The sequence below is a fragment of the Hesperophylax consimilis genome, chromosome 8 (genome assembly GCF_061612785.1).
Source record: "Hesperophylax consimilis isolate HC1 chromosome 8, BYU_Hcon_1.0, whole genome shotgun sequence".
Taxonomy (NCBI): Eukaryota; Metazoa; Arthropoda; class Insecta; order Trichoptera; family Limnephilidae; genus Hesperophylax; species Hesperophylax consimilis.
Window position 1 is genome coordinate 12,116,887 of NC_142843.1, and position 19,797 is coordinate 12,136,683.

The following is a 19,797-nucleotide window of genomic DNA, read 5'->3' on the forward strand; positions in this document are numbered from 1 at the left end:
CAACCCCTCAGGTTAATTTGTTTGCTTTTGGTTACAGCTCATATGGTTTCTTTCTTAATGTCATGGTGAGAAATATGATCTGAATGGTGTTAGAAAGCAAAAAATCCATGCTTTATATTCAAATCTAGAAGTTTACCACAGAAGAATTAAAATGTGAGCCTCTATGAAACCAAAGGTTCGGAGTGCATTTTGAGAATAATAGCCATTAAATTATTTATGAAATTTTTGTCTTTGTTTTTTTATATGAAACGACAAAAATGTGAGATGACCATACTGTTTATAATACATCTCTAGTAAAATATGTGTTTTTTTTGTTCGCTAGCAAAATACTTTATTAAAAATCAGTGGTGGACAATATTCCAGGAAAAAAAAGTATTTATGGAAATAGGCCTGTAATTATTTATGGTGGAAAGTAGGTTTAACAATGCAATATATTAATCCATCAGGTATATTACTATCAATTATTAAGTTAATGAGGTGTGCAATTATCGGGCTAAGTAATTAAGTAACATAAAGTAATTTTTTTTTAATCACACAAACAATTCTGATCCAGAACCAGCTGACTTGGAATTTTTAATTTGTTTGGCACTAGTTCTGGGTAGGTACATAGAATGTGGCAAATCTTGAAAGTATGAGGAAACTCGGTTATCACATTCGTGTAACAACTTGTTGATTCGTGCATCAAAGAAGTTAGCAAAATTTTATGCAATTACATCAGTCCACTTATTATTCAGAAAATATTTTGATATAATAGGCTAACAGTTGGACTTTTTTTTCTTCCCAATACTTTATTAACACATTGTAATCGGATCACGTTTTAATACGTTTTTAGCAAATTAATGCTAGAGAGCGGATCACGTATTTATACGTTTTTGATAGATTGTTAGTGGAGCGCGGGTCACGTTAAAATACAGGTTCCAATATACTTGAGTTTTCGCTATATAGCGTCTGTAGGGTTGTAGCCATGCAATAATAATTTTTATTTTACATTTAGAAATAATTTTTGTGTATAATTTGTAAAATAAAGGATGTTATGTAAAAAAAATATTATTTTTTTCAAAACTTTCCTACTTTATGTGAAATTCTGCACTAGTTTAACGATGAAGAATACATTTCTAAATATAATAAAATAAAATAAATAATTTGCAAAAAGAATTATTGAAATCAAACAAATATTTTTGAAGTTATTGCAATTTTTCTAGAGGTCTACGTTAACGCGAAATTACGCGAAAAATCACCCGTTACCAGCACTAGTACGCGGCCGATAACTGCCCGATCAAAATGTGTTAATTTCATTCCATGTGTACGGGACCAAGTTAGTGAAGCCCGCACAAATAATGTGCGACTGCTATAGTTAATATTAATGGATTTTCAGTGCCACCATACATTTAAAAACTAATGTTTTTGTTTTGTTCAACACAGTGAAGAGATAAGGGTGATCGCTAATTACTCTCATTGAACATGTGTGAAATTTAATGTATAATTTTGTCCAATAAATAGAGAAGTAACTGGTACAAACAGTCACTTCTCATCCGAGAGTACTCGGGAAAGTAATACTTGTCTAATTTAATGTTTTCCTACTGCCCCTGCAAAAACTCTCAGATCAAGGTGTCAATGTGTGCCGGTGCCCTACAAAATTGAATGAACGGAATCGCTAGATAATGTAACAATTACGGTATAAAAAAATGAAAAAAAAAGAAATATTTGGATAGAATGACGGATTTATGGAAATGAGTGTCTGAAAAAGTGAGTTTTTAGTTTGGATCTAAATTCTGTTGGGCTGGTTATACATCTCAATTCCATAGGAAGTTTATTCCAAGCCTTGGGGCCGGATACTCCGAATGCACGATCACCAAACTTAGTGTTCGGATTTCGCTTAGGCTCTTTCAACCTTCCAATTGCAGATGATGTCGCTGATCGCTGATCGCTGATGTTCTGTCAGACATGAAACTTTTCATTAATTCAAATTCTACTCCATTTATGCCAATGTATTTTAGCTTCTTGAAAAGTTTTTTGTGCGAAATTGTATCGAAGGCTTTAGATAAGTCTAAATAGATTGAAATAACTTTTTTTTTGCATCTAGATTATGTGTAATAAACTCGGTTACAGTGGCAATTGCGTTTTCTGTGTTCCTATCTTTTCTAAAGCCATGTTGGTTAACTGAGAGTATTTGCATGTTTTCCAGATATTGTTGCAGCTGTTCTTTTATTGCTTTTTCAAGAATTTTTGACAACGTGTTTAATAGTGTAATGGGTCGAAAGTTGTTTACATTATTTTTAGGTCCTGATTTATGAATAGGAATAACCAGACCTTTTTTTAGGATGCTCGGAAATATTCCTTCTTTCAGGCTTAGATTAATAACGTATGTTAGTGGAGTAAGTAGTTGTTGGCTTAGTGTATTTATTGTTTTAGAGTCTATTCCGTCAGGACCTGATGTTGTGTTATTCTTTAGGGAATGTATTAATTTGTTGGTGTCTTCCAGAGTTACTCTATGTAATTTGAATAGACTGTCACTATTTTTGTGAGTGCACTGAGTCGGAATTTTTTGAGGTTCTTGATTATCGTTACTACACGACTTTTGTTTTATATTTTCGGCTAGGCTTGCTCCGATATTTGTGTAATGTCTGTTTATGTAATTACGGATAAGTGTAGGATTTTTGTGGAAGTCGACTTCTTCGTCGTTGATAAGTATTTTTTTTATTTCATCATCTTTGTTTTTTTGTGTATTTGTACTTTCCCTCAGAATAGACCAAACGCTTTTCGGGTCAAAGTTAGCAGTTATCAGTTTGTTTCTGTAATATACCTAATTCTTTGGCTTTTCGTATAATTAGAGAGCAGGTATTTCTGTACCTCTTATAGAAAGAGTTCAGAAAAGTATCATTTGGGTTGCGTTTGACTTGTTTGTGCAGTTTGTCTCGTTTTTTAATGCTATTTATTATGCTTTGAGTAATCCATTTTTTAAGTCTTATTTTGCGGTGCGTGAAAGATTTGAATGTTTTTGGGGTGTTTTGAGTGATGAGCGTTTGTAGGTATGTTAGAAAGTAATTTCAGGCTTCTTCAGTGTTGTTAATTTTTTTAAGGTGTTCCCACGTTTGTTTTTCTAGGCAATGTTTTAGGTTCACGTAGTCAGTTTCAAATTTTGTGATGTTGTTTTGAATTGTTGGGTTCAATGCCTGTGTGGTCAGTCCTATCATTGTTGTATAGTGATCTGTGATTGTGGATTCGAATACAGAATTTGTTTTTGGATTTGATCATTAAGTGATCTAAACATGATTCCGAGTCTCTGGTAACTCTGGTTGGAGTATTGATGGCGCTTATTATGCCATGTTCCAGGAGCATCAGTTGGTATTCGATATTCTGGGGATGGCCTTGTGGAAGTATATTTATGTTTAGGTCACCAGTTACGATGATGTTTTTGAAGTGGGTAATTTTTTTTATGTGAGAGTCGAGAGCTTTTAGAAAGGGCGTAATGTTGTGTGATGAAGGTGATCTGTAAATAGCGAGTATGCACGTATCTGGGTCAGCGATTATTTGTAAACAGTTTGAGTTTTCTAGGGTGAATTCTGAGACAGAGGCGTTAAGATTATCTTTTATGTAAACAACAACTCCATCATTTTGGTTTTGGTATTTTGTTGTGAAATATGAGGAGTAGTTTTTTTTGTGTTTTACAGTAAAAGAGGTTGGGATCCAGCATTCTGTTAATATAATAATATTGAAGTCTATTTTAATGGAGGACAAAAGTATGTCTAGTTCGTCGTAGTTTTTGTTTAGGGATCTTATGTTTTGATTTAATATAGTAAGGGTGCCTGGGGTGCTAAATAAAGAATCGCATAGTTTTGTATTATTGGTTGAATAATGTGAGTGAGTGCTAGTTGAGTGGATAGTATTTAGTAATTCGGCCATATTAAATAATTAGCAATACCATATAATATACATTTTTAAAATGTAAAAAGCAGTAATTGTTGAATGAAACACTAGCATATATTGAATATTTTCTCGGGTAAGAAATAAGCCCCCATAGCTCAGTGGTCAGAGCTTTCGACCGGAAATCGAATGGACACGGGTTCGAGTCCCGTTGGCGTCATGTATTTTTTATCAGGAGATTTTTTCAATGTGGATGAGTGTTTCAGGCGAACAATTATTGCTTATAAAAATAATAATTAGCAATACATTTAATTTACTTGGATTTAGGTGGATTAGTCGTCCAAGTTTGTTTCCCCATTTTTTTAGGTCATTTTCGTGTTTTATTTGGATGATTTTATCCCCAGTTGCTTTGCGGACAAGCAATTTATTTGATTTAAACCACACGTATTGGTAGTGGGTTTCTTTAGCCGTCTGCTTAGTTTTCCACAGAAGTTCCTTAAAGTACGGTGACAGCACCTCGCTGATGAAAATGGGAGAATTTGAGTATATGGTTTTGGCCGCATTTTTTTTGAGAGCATAGATTCCCTTGTATTTTGACTATTGAAGGTGATGTGGAGTTTGTCCGGGGTGTTTTGTCTTCGATCTTGAGTCCTGGTCACCATGCGTATATCTTGTGGTTGCAAGGGCAGTCCCAGTGAGTTAGCTACTCGAAGTACTGCTTCCGAGGCTTGTTCTCCCGGCCGCAATTCCACGCCCGCCATTTCCAAGCTGTCGGAGAGCTTCACTTGCTCTAGATCTGCAAGACGGCTTTCCAGGGATGAGATTCTTGTGTTTTTTTTTTCATTCTCTTCTTTTAAGAATTTTATACCTTTGAGGCCCTCCTCCAAATCTTTAAAGCGTGTGATCAGGTCATCATACTGGTTGCAAATAAAATTGCTGCTTTTCTTAAGATCGCTGATTTCTTCCTCAAACATTTTTTTTATTTCACTTAATTTGTTGTCAAAATGTTTGGTGAGGCGATCAAATAATACATCGGCTTCTGAACCTAATGTTGATGCCGACGGAGCAGGTGAGCTCGGCCGGCTTTTACATTTTGGGCATTTCCATGTTTGTTTATTTTTAGATGCCATTCTTTTAAAGTTGGTATCGGAGATATTTAGGCAGTTATTATGAAAGGCAATACTGCAGATGGCACACGTAAGTGCATGGTCATTTTTGGAGATGATGTTCAAGCATGCTTCACAATTCATTGTAGTTCGATTTTTTTCGTGTGTATCCCGTTCTCTTTCTTGTTATTGATTTCAGTTTACGGGGAAAAAGAAATAAAAATAAAAATCTTTGGCGGCAGTTGGGATCGTTCCGGGGTCCTTCGGATGTCTGTGCGAGTGCAATATAATCTGCTGGCTATCCGAACGCTCTTACCGCTAGACCACAGACCGGTTACGGCCACTCGACAAATAAGAGTATTTATTTATTTATTTTTTCATGTTCTCCATGAAACGGTTATACACCAATATATCATGGAGAAGATTACAAATTAAAAGGTTTACACAGGCAGTTTTACTATTTTGTCACATGCGTTATAAGATAGTTACTGAATTGTCTGTAGGTGACATTGAAAATGTCGATGGCTAATGCAGAATCGTTAAGCAGTTGAGTCGCTCTGTTTATTGGCGCGTTCTGATAGGCAGAAGTCCTCGCTTTCGGAGCATATAAGAGTGCATGGGATCTCCCTCGAGTATAATTGTTAGGGACATAAAAGTTAAACTCTTTCAATATAGGCGGATTATGTATTGTACCAGAGATTAACTTAAAAAAGTGTTTGCCTAAAAATATTTTTCTGCGGGCTTCTGATGTATTGAAATCGAGCATTCCTGTTAAGAACAAGGATGGATACAGGAATGGATAGTATGTATATTCCCTCATATACAGGTAACGCATAAACCTTTTTTGTACTTTTTCTATTTCTAAGATATGGTTTTGTTCAGAAGGGGCCCAAATAATGGAACTGTATTCCAGGATACTGCGGACAAGCGCTTCATATGTTCTCCGTATTGCAATTCCATTAGTAAATGATCTCGCATTACGAAGAACAAATCCGAGCATTTTGTTGGCGCGGGAGACAATGTCATATATGTGGGATTTGAAAGAGAGATTTGCTTCGAAGATCACCCCAAGGTCACGAATCTCGTTTTTGCGTGTTAATATATTTTTATTAATGTGATAAGGGAATAGAAATGTATCTTTGGATCTTGTAAATGTAACTACACTGCATTTATGGATGCTGAAGGGTAATTTATTTAATTCCGACAATTTGACAAGAGAATCAAGATCATTCTGTAGAAGAATGGAATCGATATAACTTTTGATAGCTCTGAAAAGTTTGATATCGTCAGCAAAGAGTAGATATTTTGAGCGGTTAATGGTCTTGCCTATATCATTAATGAATAAAAGAAAGAGGAGGGGTCCTAGATTCGATCCCTGGGGAATCCCGGAGTTAGTTTTGTATTCGTGAGAGAACTGGTGTCCGTAACTGACATACTGACGACGATTATGTAAGTAGCTAGCTACGAAAGCGAGAAAATCCTGAGAGAATCCGATGTCACTCAATTTTATTAGTAAAATATCATGGTCGACTTTATCAAATGCTTTTTCGAAGTCTGTATAAATCACATCGACATGTAAAAAATTTTCAAACGATTTATTTATATAGGTGATGAGATTCATAAGGTTTGTTGAGGGTGATAGAGTGGGGCGAAATCCATGCTGATTCTCGGTGAGTGTATGTTTTGTTTGATTATATATTTGTGAGTAAATTATGGTTTCTAAAAGTTTTGCGGGTGCTGATAAGACAGCTACAGGTCTGTAATTATCGATTGCCGATTTTTTTCCTTTTTTGTGTATAGGCGTGACTTTTGTTAGTTTCCACATTTCAGGGAAGGTATTATTACGAAGTGAAAACTGGCTCACTCTTGAATATTATTATTTGGTGAATCGGATGATGATAATTTTTTGTTTTGGGCAACAACACTTCTGTCACAACACAATGTATTAAAACACTTAGAATAAGAATAAAACCGAATGTTTATAATTCACTAAAGTAGAAAATTCACTTTACTGATTATTAGGAACACGTTTAACGATGAATTGCTTGGATAATTGAGTATTGTAAGGTTTAAATAAGGTGATTTCTGAAGAGCGAAATTTGACGTGCGGTCTGTTTGTGATCCGATTACTTTCATTCAGACTTGTAACACCTAAAAAGATGATGTGTTATAAGTGTGGGCGTGGTGACGATATACGCCGTGATCTGCTAGCCAGGTGATATTTGAAAATTTGCAGGAGACGGGGTTAAAACCATTTATGTGGCGCCATAATTGCGCGGCTGTCATCTGTCAATGTTATATTCCGTATACAAAGAAATGATATTCAGCGGCAGTTCCCCATTTGATCTGAACCCTTCTCCTGAGGAAGATGATAGCGTCACTACGCTTGTCATCCTAGCATATAATACGTATATACCATGCCGAAATTATGCCCGCATAATATAGCGTAATGTGTCCAAGGCTTGAATGTTTGAAAACATTCTTACCTATAAAAGGTGTTTTTCTTTGACAATTTTCTTTGATTTGTTCAGCAAAACAGCATGCATCAAAATCTTTCCAAATCGGTTGTACTGTGTTCATTCATGTTGAATTGCGTAAAAGGGGCAGAGTTCGACATCTAACGAAAAATTTGTGAATGATAGATCGACACTTTTACGATCTTAGTTCGGCGAAAAATAAAGAAGGTTGGTTTTTGAAACATTATTTATTAATTATTAACTAATAATAAAAGTTCTCTCCCTACCCAAATATGTATACGACAGCCTTTATAAAAATAAAAAGAGGTCAAGCTGCAAGTATTATAAGATAATGAAGGAAAAGTCTTTAAATTTAAAACTAACATTCGCAAGTGGAGAATTACAGTTTATCAGGCAACAATGTGTGCCTGATAAACTGTGACATAAACAGGGCTATGACATCACAACTTGATTGGATAAGATTACATACTGTGAAAAAATCCAAATACCTTTTTTGTTGTCCAGCCGTGTAGCCGTGTCGTTGATTCTTAATCTTCGTAAATTACAATGCTAGGAAATGAAAACGCATTTCACATATTTTTTTTTGTAGGCTTGTGATTATAGGCTTAATAATGATATCATATTAGCTGCCTAATATTAATATTACATAATTCTTTTATAGAAATTTAAATAAATAATTCACAAATTGACAAGAATACAAGTAGTTTAATGACACGTGAACTGTTACATTTTGTTATGAATATATTTACAAATACATATTGAATTAATCCCATTATCTAAAAAAAAACATAAAATAAAGACCAAAGCAGTTTGAGAATCCCAGATTCTGGTCCCCAGATTCCCTGCTGCCAACCATTGGTGAAAACACTCACATTTAAGACCATATAACATTTCAAGGCACTGGCACATTAATAGACAATTATTTATATTTGTAAAATCACTTAACAGTCAAATTTACATACATACTAACGAATTCAGAAGTTTAAAATGTTTGAACGTTTTCAATGATTTATTCTAGTAAAGCATATTGTAATTGCCGACATGAGAATATTGTCTAAAAGAACCCGGACCAGAAATTCAGTGATTCCAAAACATCCGCACTCTGGACTCACCACACAACCCATCCACACATTTAAATTCAGTGATTCCAAAACATCCGCACTCTGGACTCACCACACAACCCATCCACACAACCCATCCACACATTTAAAAATTGTTCAAAACATTAACGTCACACTTCTGATTGAAATTGATTTAATAATTTCTACAACTTGTCTTCCAGCGGAAATTTTAAAATAATTATGTCGTTACAAAAATAAAATACATGTAGAATGTTCGTATGGAAGAAAAGTCATGTTTATTGTTAAGATTTTCAACTCCATACATCTGCGGAATATCTCTTCTGCGATTCCATCTTTTTGATGAAGGCCACAGCGTCAACTTCCGACATGTTCCCCTTTTCTTGGATTACTTTGAGTACGATGTTGCGGACGTCTAATGCCATGGACCGAGCATCTCTGAAAATAATTGCAAACAACTTATAATACAACAATTCAAAAATGATAAATTAAAAAAAGGAAAGTACAAAAAATTTATTGATTTTATGGTTTAAAAAAATTATCCTTTTTTTATTGAAAAATTAAATGAAATTTATTTTTATTTATTTTTTTATAGTGAATACCTCACAAGAGTCCCAACTGCTCCCGTCTGGAGCCAGTGAGACTATGGCATCCCCAATTGGGGGATGTTGTGAGGCTGAAGGTAAGTGGGGAAGGGAAAGAGGAAGGTGGGGAAGTACCTGGCTATTCAGATCTAGTCACTAAACACGGCTAAAGCCATTTGGAGCAACGTTTCAATTCTGAATGGTGGTCTTACACCAGGGCGATACTGGTAGTATCTTCCACTCTGGGTTAAATACAGGGAATACAGGGAAATACAGGGTTATCAAAAAATATGTTACCACTTATTATTTTAATAACAACCTATGTACGCAAGTCCAAATAATTACTATTATGGTAATCATTCAAATAATAATATATAACAATAACAAAAAAATTGTTTATTTATTTTTTGAATATTTATATTGAGGGATCGGTAGGATTTATCGGTTCAGTTAGGAGTTCTACCGAGCCGAACCCTCTAATATGAAAATATCTGGAGTCGGTGAATTATTTTCCCATTTGATCTCTGGTGAGTTGACGTGTTGTTCTTGTATTGTTTTGTATTTATTATGCTTATATAGTGCACTTGCATAATGTGGATTGACTAGATGATTATTTGTGGAAAAGTGTGTAGAAGGGACATAAAGTGGAAAAAATGAAAATAACAATAGTAATAGAGTTAATTTTATTTTTTTTTCAAATTATGAAGTATATGAGTATATATATGAGTATATGAGTGGTAACATCTTTTTGGACAGCATACTAAACTAAACTAAATTTAGTCACTAAAAAAATGAATATTGCATAAACTCACCCGCAAATATAAATATGACCATTGTTGACTCCTATGACGTCCCACAGCTCATCCGCATTCTGCTGCAGTAAATGGGTAACATACTGCTTCTTTTCTTGATCTCTTGAAAACGCTAAGTGCAGCTTGAGTAATCCATTGGAGTTATATTCTTCTAGTTCCTATAAGAAAGAAGAAAATCAATAAACAACCAAGCCACCAAGCTTTAATACTCTGACTCTAAAACAAATGCAAAATACTACTATTTAGTTACCAAGTCACTTCAAAAAACAAAGGGAAACGAATTACAGGAAAAAGGTAATCTTTGAGAATGAGACAGTTGGTAGTAATTTTTACTTTTATTGTTTTGAAATTACTCATGAGAGGCACAAAAAAATTAACATTAATTATTTTTAATTTTTCATGGGTAGTTTTAAATATATATAATATATTTTTGTAATACAAACGGGCAACGTTTAATTTTCAGGGGTGTGTACTGTAATTTTTTTTAAGTAAGGCTTTTTTTACCTCTCTGTAGAGGTAATCCTGGTTCTTGTTGCGACACCCGAAGTAGAGGATAGTGGCTCCCAGCGGCTTCCCTTCATCCTTGGCCAACTGGCGCTCTTGGATGAAGCCACGGAAGGGGGCCAGTCCGGTGCCGGGACCGATCATGACTATGGGGGTCTGGGGTCTCACGGGTAACCTAAATTTATTTATTACATTTGTTTACAGACAACATTTATATTATTTTTAAATCCAATAATAACAAAGTACAAACATATAATACGAACTGAAAGATAGTAGCAATAAACACAGTGACAAATTGTACAAAAACATACTTCAGTAATATTATGATTTCTGAGCAAGGTTTTGATGCAATATCAAAAGTTTTTATAGTCACAGTGTGTAGTGTAGTCACAATGTGAGTTACAATGTGAGGCCATATACGGAGCTAGTTATAGATACAGGGTGTCCAGGGGTAAAATATACAAATTTCGGGAGGTGATTCTACATGATAGTAGAAGTAAAAAAGATGAATAACTTTTTTCAAAATTCTTTTATTATCCCATACAAAAATATTTTTCCACAGTAGAATATTTATTTTTCAACATGTTTACCTGAAAACTACCTTAAAACATTGGAATTGTGAAAAAAGTTATTTACCATTAAATGAATCACCTTTCAGTGCACTTTACAATTGAAAATGTTCTTGTACAAATATACTTGAATTTGACACAAAACAAAAATTTATATCGACAAGTTCAGTCCAGCGTAGTAAAATTTCTATGCATAGAGCGGAAAATAGATATTGTTTAAAATCAAAACTAACTATTTATATAGCTACTAAGATTGTTTAATTACTAGTTTTAGGCAAAAACATATTGTGTTAACCTTAAAATATAATATGTTAAAACACTGCTTCAATATGCAAGTAGATGCATAAACTTTCAGTGAAAATATGTTTTCTAAAAAATTTTCTCGGGCACAAGTTGTTCAATAAAATTCTAATGTTTTCAAATATATTAATATAATATTGAAAATAACTTTTAATTTAACCTTTCCATTGCCATATTAATTTCACACGCCCAAAACATAAAATCAACAATCAGTAAGGCGGTGTGAAGTGATTGTTAATGATGAAAGGTAGTCTGTCTAACTAACCTGAACTGTGACTTCCTGATGTAGATGGGCACCACAGGGGTGTCCTCTCCAGGCTGCAGCTGCGCCAGCCAGGTGGTGGCCACTCCCTTGTTGATGCGCCCGCTTTCCGTCTTGTACTGCACCACTACGGCGGTGATGTGCACTGTGTTCGGGTATTGCTGAAAACACAATACTCTCATCAGAAATCATTTGTTAAGTTATGCCGCCTACGACAACAGTAAATCCATTGCTGTAAACTCAATCAACATAATAATCAATATCAAAAAATTACAATGCTCATAATTTGCACAAAAATGACGCCATGCAAATCATCCAAATATTATTATTACGAAATTTAAGAATTCATGTCAATATTTCTGTTCTACAGATGAAATCAAAACAAAAATCAGAATATTTATAGTCAATTTTATTAAAGTATGGAGGTTGTCAATTATATTAGTAAAGTATGGAGGTTGTCAATAATATTAATAAAGTATGGATGTTGTCAATAATATTAGTAAAGTATGGAGATTGTCAATAATATTAATAAAGTATGGATGTTGTCAATAATATTAGTAAAGTATGGAGGTTGTCAATAATATTAGTAAAGTATGGAGGTTGTCAATAATATTAGTAAAGTATGGAGGTTGTCAATAATATTAGTAAAGTATGGATGTTGTCAATTGTAGTAAAGTATGGAGGTTGTCAATAATATTAGTAAAGTATGGAGGTTGTCAATAATATTAGTAAAGTATGGAGGTTGTCAATAATATTAGTAAAGTATGGAGGTTGTCAATAATATTAGTAAAGTATGGATGTTGTCAATAATATTAATAAAGTATGGATGTTGTCAATAATATTAGTTAAGTATGGAGGTTGTCAATAATATTAGTAAAGTATGGAGGTTGTCAATAATATTAGTAAAATATGGAGGTTGTCAATAATATTACAGCTAGGTAACATCAAAATCAGCTTCTTCGAGTTACAGACAAAACCATACCTTTATTTCCTCACCCATGTATGCCACAAACATAAAATATATTTGTGGAGTACATGGGTGAGGAAATAAAGGTAGATTTAATGTATAACTCGAAAAAGCTGATTTCGGATTTACATTTTTAGAATAGCCACACAATATTATATGCTTATTGTAAATCTTATAACATTAGGCCTTGCTCAAATTGAAAGAAAAAAGGATTAAAGATTCCTTTCTAGAAATGATGACTAGTTATGAAGACGGTAAATATTTAATATTGATCAGGTGACATGATGATCTTCAATCTTTGAGATGGAACTGGGGTTCTGCCAACACGCGACCACTGACCATTTTGATTAACGGCTGGTCTAGAGTTTATAATGTTCTACGGGTTATGTTTTTTCTTTTTAAATTGAATGGTTACCTTTGGACTAGAGGAGATGGAGTAAAACCTGGGTTGCAGACGAGGCAGCAACTCGCACAGATGATCCAGTGGAGGCTTACAAGAAGGAATGTCTTCCAGGATGTGCACAATGTTGCGGCTGGCGTTGGCCACCCACGAAGAGTAAAGGGCCTTGCCCTCTACCGAGGTGGAGGACATCAGGCGCAGCTTCTCCTTATCCTGGAAATATTAAATGCATTGTAAAAATTCAATTGCCTCTGGAATCATAAACTAGATGTATATATAAAGACAGATCGCTACAGATAAATTCTATAAACTTAGGAGAACTTACTGAAGAAGATATTAAACATAAAATAAATACATATATCTTATGATCACAAATCAGAAAAATTCCAAGGCGTATGACTTAGTTTGACGACATCATCGAGGAAAGGAACGGGGTTAGGTTCTTTTCTACATCGTTGCGTGTGCCGCGTGAACGAGAATGAAATAAGAATGAACTTTCACTTGAGTGAACATTCTCACGAGGGGTCTATCTGATACCACCATTATGAAGGGAAAAAGAAGTTATGTAGAAAAAACAGTGTCATTAGTGTTATTTTTTAGAGGTTAAAGGTGATTTTAAAATTATGATAATTAGAGTAATTTGTTTGTTTTCGAAAGGAGAGTACTGTCAACAATCAGTAATATGTTTTTGGGTAAATTGAAGGTTAAATAATCATTGACATGACAATTGTGACGGTTTAATTTCTTATGGAGTACAATGGACTGGACCAAGAAGATTCTAAAGCAGAGCAGTACTCAAATATCGTAAAAGTAAGAAACAATATATCATAATACTGATTTAAAATATATGTTAAAACTACCGCTTCATCTGCGCAATAATCCACCAGATCCTTAAGAACGTGGGTATGCGGTATGGCTGTGATCTCGAGGTAGTGCGTGAGAGCAGTCCTGTAGGATGTGGGGCACGGGAAGGGGTGCTTCTTGGAGCTGTCAGTATCGGTGTTGACCAGGGAGAAGATCTGGTCGAGGTCGGTGCTCGTCAGCTCCCCGAGACGGGTCACCAGATCAGAGTCATTCACGGGGAACATGGCGAGATGGTCACCTGGAGGAAATAATGATGTCATTATTTATATAATGTGAAAAAAGTTTTTTAAGATACTTATGTATTGATATATCAACAGTACCTTCTAATATTCATTAAAACCAAGGAGTAGAGTAAGAATACGTCTGTGCTAAAATTTAAGATTTTAGTTAAAACAAATGTTTCCATTTAATTTTCAGGTATTATACCTAGATTAGGTAATATGCATTATTAACTAAATTCCACTAGTATAAAAGTAGCTGCACAAAAGAAAAAAACTAAAATAGGAAAAAAAAAAAACTATTTCAATATTTTGAATCTTAACCGCTTCTGTGCCAAGAGCGAGTTAACTCGCATTCTTGGCCTGCTGTGCACAGCTACACTTCTACCTACTGGCATTTAAAAGGTTAAATTGCGACCTTAATAAAATAAAAGTATCTAAGGTTTCATCATTTTGTGATGATTTTATTTTAGTTGCTATTTTCTCGCATCCTAAAAAAACCAATTCGGATCCACGTTGGCAGGTGGTATTGATTTTAAAACCTTGTAGCATTTTTCTAGATTTACGATTACGCTGTGTTTCGAGTTTGAAATTTGCCATGGATATATTACATAACATGTAATATGAATCCTATAATTTCTATACCCGCTATATCCGATTTTTTGACAAAATGATCTGAGTATGACATCTTGTTCACATTTTTGCGAGCAACAAGAGGAGCCTAAAATTGATTTTCAAAACCCTCCTTATTGCGACCAAAAACCATGCTTAAACTGCGAGTGAGAAACCAAATCCGCTATATCATACAGAAAGTTACTATCAAAACCCGCATATCGGATTCAACGAATCACAAGCAGTTATTTTGCCAAAATACAATATGGCCGCCGCTCTGACGCCACGCTCGTGTGTCAAAATGATCTACGCGTGAGTTTCTAAACCCGCCATGTCGGCTCAGTTGACTTTCAAAATCACGAAGTGAGTATCAAAATCCGCTATATCCATTTTATTTATCGAAATTACTTAATTATTGCTAGACATATATAGAAAAATAAATGCTTTTCGAAATTTTATTACTCCAATTCATTATATAAAAAATTGTAATGCATTTACTTATGTACGCTAGAGATGTGACAGTTTTTTGCGGTTTTCTCCAAATCAATGAAAGTTGATATAGCGGGTATAGAAATTACACGACTCATATATCCATGGCTATTCTTATTTTTTAAGAGATTTTGGAATAAAGTGCATGAGCTCTATCGAGCTTTTCTTTTAGAGAAAGATTTAAATCGACTCTATCTACAATGTCAATGTCTAATACCGACACAGAGACGACTTCATCTTCTGGTTTGGATTAGGTTTAGATTTCATGTAGAGAACATCTAAAACTGCCAGATGAATTTGCACGTGCGAAAGAGTGTACAGAATAATCCCAGTGCAGTGATGTCAAGAATAAATAAATATATACTGAATGCTACAATAAATTTACCCCAAAATCTTTATGACCTGTATCCAAAGATCTCAAGAATATTGAGCAAGAAATGACAGGCTCGCAATAAAAAAAAGATACATATTCCTACAGTTGAAACAAAGTCGATAAACCAATAAATATCTCGGGATTAAGACAAGCGTAGCACCGGAATTATGGTGATGGCAAAGGGCCGGGATTCCCGGAATCCTGGTTCTCGATATCCCGGGATTGAAAGCTCTAATGGCGATAAGGTTGAAATTCCCGCTTAACACCAAACACAAAAAAAAACATCGCCAAAATTATTTAATAATAATTAAATGTTTAATATATAAATATAATTAGGGGGTTCGTGAGTGGGACATTTCAAACTTTACTTTATTTTTTTCTGGGCTTATAAAAAGACTATAATCAAAATACTCAATTGTTTCAAAGGCCAAGATGTTTTCTACTCAAAGAATTTAATAAAAGAATTATTAATATTTCTAAGGGATCAAAATTTCAAACCAAAAATACATGATTTTGTAATACTTCGCCTTAAATAACTGAAATGGAAATCGAGAAGTTTAGTAGTTTCAGTGAAAGATTAGAAAATAAAATATTTTTTTGGTGTGTAATGTCAAAATTTTCATGACGTCTTTCCACAGTAGATTAAAAATAATCTATTCTTTTATGATTTGCAGACATAATAAAATAAAATAATCTTTACCTGCATCGTATCGCATCTTAGATCCTTCAATATCAAATTCAATATGGAGGCAGGAACGGTCACCTCCTTTGTGCAGCTCTCTGTTCACTCTCAAAGGAGCGAGATAAGGATTCTTGGAATCAAATGGCCTAAAATATCACAAAGTGATTAGATTTTCTATAACAATGTTACAAATAATGTGGGTGTGAAATGTAATGAAGGTTAACCCTTTCAGACCTGAATTAAAACTGGCAGTGTAAAAAAATATTTGAGGCTTGATTACAACTCTGGGAATTATTTATAATTTTTTGGAATTTTTTTTTTTTTTAATAAGTTTTGGAAGTAATGCTATGTTAGGTTGAACATACATTAGGTCTCAAAGGGTACTTTTATATTTGCATGGGAAAAGAATAATAACCACAAATACATACAAAAATGGATTTTATTGAAAATTAACATATTTTATGAAAGATACAAAAATAGAAGTTATGCTATGTTAGGTTGAATACTAAACATTAGTTATCAAAGGGCAGTTTTTTTATTTATATCGGAAAATATACTCCTTACAAATACATACTAAAAGTATTTTTATTATTAAATATTAACATTTTTAATGAAAGATTTCAAAACATATATAGTGAACAAGAAACATAATTGAAATAAACAAAAAAAAAAAGATTGTGGTCAATGTTGGAACTCAGGCCTTGCATGAAAGTCCTTGAAGCAGTTGCGAGTAGGTGTAAAGCATAGATGTACCTGGCACCGTTGGCATTTGACCTGAATAATGCCTTTGACAGAGTGTTTGCACCTCAAGGAGTTTTCAACATACTCAGGAAAATGCCCCCAACCACCAAACCTCACATCATCAACAGGTCTGACTTGTCTCGCCCGATGCCTACTAGACGTCGTCGGTTCCTCCTGCGATTCATTTGACAGAGTAAAGGTTGGTCTGTTCCACCATATTTTAAATAATTTTATCGTCAATGAAATATTTGAAGTATTGGAGAGCTGTTATTACTTCACTCTGTTCAGAAAAGTTGACTATGCATTCAGAGTTCACCGGTTCCAAATCTCGATGTCGCCAGCGTACATCAGCCCTCGCAACTGCCTCTGGGGCAACGTTGTCTGCTTCCTGGGTGGGCTCTACCTCATCCATGTCCAGGGGAGGATCCTCTTCCTGACTGTCCACTTCAGTGTCCTGAAAATAGAAAATGTTATGTTTTGAACATAAGATAAAATTAATGGATAATACGGTTTCATAAATATGCATTTAAATGTGGATTTTAAAGACTTCATGACTTACTATGATTTCAAAGCCCATCCCAACTTCACGTTCGAGGGTTTGATGATCAACATAGCCCTCTTCTGCGTGAAAAAGGTCTTGGATTTCATCTTCTTCCTCATCCGGCTCCAGCTCTATGTCAGAAACATCTCCTTCTATAAAAAGTGCTATTTCAATATCTTTGAGACCGTTATTCATCTGTAAATTGTAAACCACCACATAAAATATAATGACAAATCAATAATGCATTAACAAATAACATTTGTGCTAAAATACATACTGAAATTAAATGGTTTTGAATGACAAAAATTCAGAAAAATTCGCCATATTCGTAAAAAAACTACCATTGAAACCGAATGTTAGGTTGACCAAACATGCTTTTTCACTTATAATATTCTCGTAAATATCTTTGTAAGATGGATGTTTATATTATTATTATTTTGTAATGCGCCTTTGGGCAACAAAATAAATGTAAATTGAGTAAAAATAATGGATAACTCACCTTATATGATGCAGATAATAGCGAGAGGAATTCGAAGCGCCGAAAGCATGCGAACTGTCAAAATGTTGTTGATATTTTCGGCGGGATAACGAGTGACAACATAGCGGACAAAAATAGACGCCACAGAGAAGATTGCCAGGTATTAGAAAACAAAAACCCGAGTCTTTTATTCGATGTAGTTTGGGAAAAAATAATTCTCAAAGTTAGTGTTCGTTTGAACATACATACGGTCTAAAAGGGTTAAGGCAAATGAGACATCGTAATACATCGTAAAAGATTTATTAGTACTTACGCCCTTTGATTCTTGAAGGAGTGTAATCTGGCAATCTCGCCAGTGTAAATCCTGTCAAGAGTCAGTTCTGCTGGCTCCAGGAGTCGGTACTGTCGGATCATCTCCTCCTCTCCGGTGCTCTCGATGCCAAAGAAGTCACAGACCGCTGGCCAGAACTTGTCCTTCCATGTGATGAAGTCATCTTCAATGCTGTTGGCAAAAGTTTATTTCACTTAAAATCATTTGAATTGACTAACCAAAATGGTTATTAAAGATTTGACTCGTGAATCTTAGCAGTAACCATAACTTATGCCCCTTTACTCTAAAGGTTTGTGCCATAATCCTAATCTCTAAATAGTATAAAACAAAGTTGCTATCCGCGTCCATCCGTGTGCTTAGTTCTTCTAAACTAGGCAATTGATTTTGATAGGGTTTGCACTATCATGTAGAGAATTCCGGAAGGTTTATATATATTCAATACATGTGTATTATATTTATAGAAAGTAAAGAAAAGTCGATGCTTTGTAAAGAAGTCATAAATAAAATATTTTCAGGTGCTTTCATTGCTTACGCTGGCTAAACCTTTGAGATACATCAAAATAATGTACTACCGAAGTGTATGTCTTAACCCCTTCAGTAATAATTTAAAAATTAAAAATGGAAAAAAAAAAACACCTTTTTTTATCAATGAATTTTATTTACTCAAAATATATATCCTCATATAAAAGCCACTTCGGGCCCAAAATGGGAACTGAATATTGATGTTGTGGTACATAGTGTGAAAAAATAATTAAAAATTATCTTTAGTATGAATTCCGAATTCTGGCACATAATAGCCGCCCGAGTATACTCGGGCGTGATCCTTAAGAGGTTAAAGGGGCCACAAAAAAGTCGGCGATGGTATATGTCTATCTCCTAAGGTTAACCCCCAGCAAGGCCGGGTACACGTCAGCTAGTTGGATATAAAACAAAGGATTGATACTTTTTGGTGACTAATCCCACAAAATTAACCTCTGAGTTCAAGGTCACAAGTTTTATCAAATACGTTAAAATGAAATTTTGAATTTTATGGATAAATCAGTGAAATTTAAAAAGAACACCTATATTCACATACAATTTTTGAGTCATATTGCACTGATTTAAATCCAAAAGGTTAACAAAATAGATCAGTCAATTTACATAGTGCATTATATTGTATGTCAGAAGGTTATCGGAGTGTTCAATTGTGTGCATAAAACATTTTTTATGACATATTTACTTCTCAATTCAATTCAACTGCAAAGTATTTATTAACTATTACTGCACAAATATAAATGAACATATTTACAAAGCACCTTGGGAAACCTGTTATCATTTTATTTAAATCCTCAATCGTCTGAATTAGAAATAAACATATAATTTTCAGAATATTTAAATTTTGAAATCAAACATTTTTTATCTAGACACTGAACTAAAATGACTGATAACGAAAAAAAAAAACAGATATTTTATTAGCCAAATGTATTATAAACATTACTACCACCTCGTTGTCGTTTTATATAAAAAAATAAGTAATAATAGTATTGTTTTCACTTTCTAACACC

The 19,797-nt window shown here is 34.1% G+C and overlaps 1 protein-coding gene and 1 long non-coding RNA gene across 3 annotated transcripts in view; both read right to left on the reverse strand.

Moving 5' to 3' along the window:
* Positions 1–8,132: 8,132 nt before the first annotated feature.
* Positions 8,133–19,797, reverse strand: part of Cpr (Cytochrome P450 reductase) — an 89,276-nt gene continuing 77,611 nt past the window's right edge. For both annotated transcript variants that reach the window (XM_089634878.1, XM_089634877.1), the window contains exons 6-13: positions 18,236–18,424; positions 16,181–16,308; positions 13,785–14,026; positions 12,940–13,137; positions 11,561–11,718; positions 10,427–10,601; positions 9,923–10,080; positions 8,133–8,964 (exon numbers count right to left, since the gene is read on the reverse strand). In XM_089634878.1, the coding sequence (XP_089491004.1) occupies positions 8,820–8,964; positions 9,923–10,080; positions 10,427–10,601; positions 11,561–11,718; positions 12,940–13,137; positions 13,785–14,026; positions 16,181–16,308; positions 18,236–18,424 (1,393 nt within the window). In that variant the 3' untranslated portion in view covers positions 8,133–8,819. The remainder of the gene's footprint in view (positions 8,965–9,922; positions 10,081–10,426; positions 10,602–11,560; positions 11,719–12,939; positions 13,138–13,784; positions 14,027–16,180; positions 16,309–18,235; positions 18,425–19,797) is intronic.
* LOC149421572 (uncharacterized) lies at positions 16,906–17,485 on the reverse strand. The gene is made up of 2 exons (XR_016302506.1): positions 17,463–17,485; positions 16,906–17,357 (listed from the first exon to the last, which is right to left on the reverse strand). It is a non-coding gene; the product is annotated as an uncharacterized LOC149421572 (long non-coding RNA).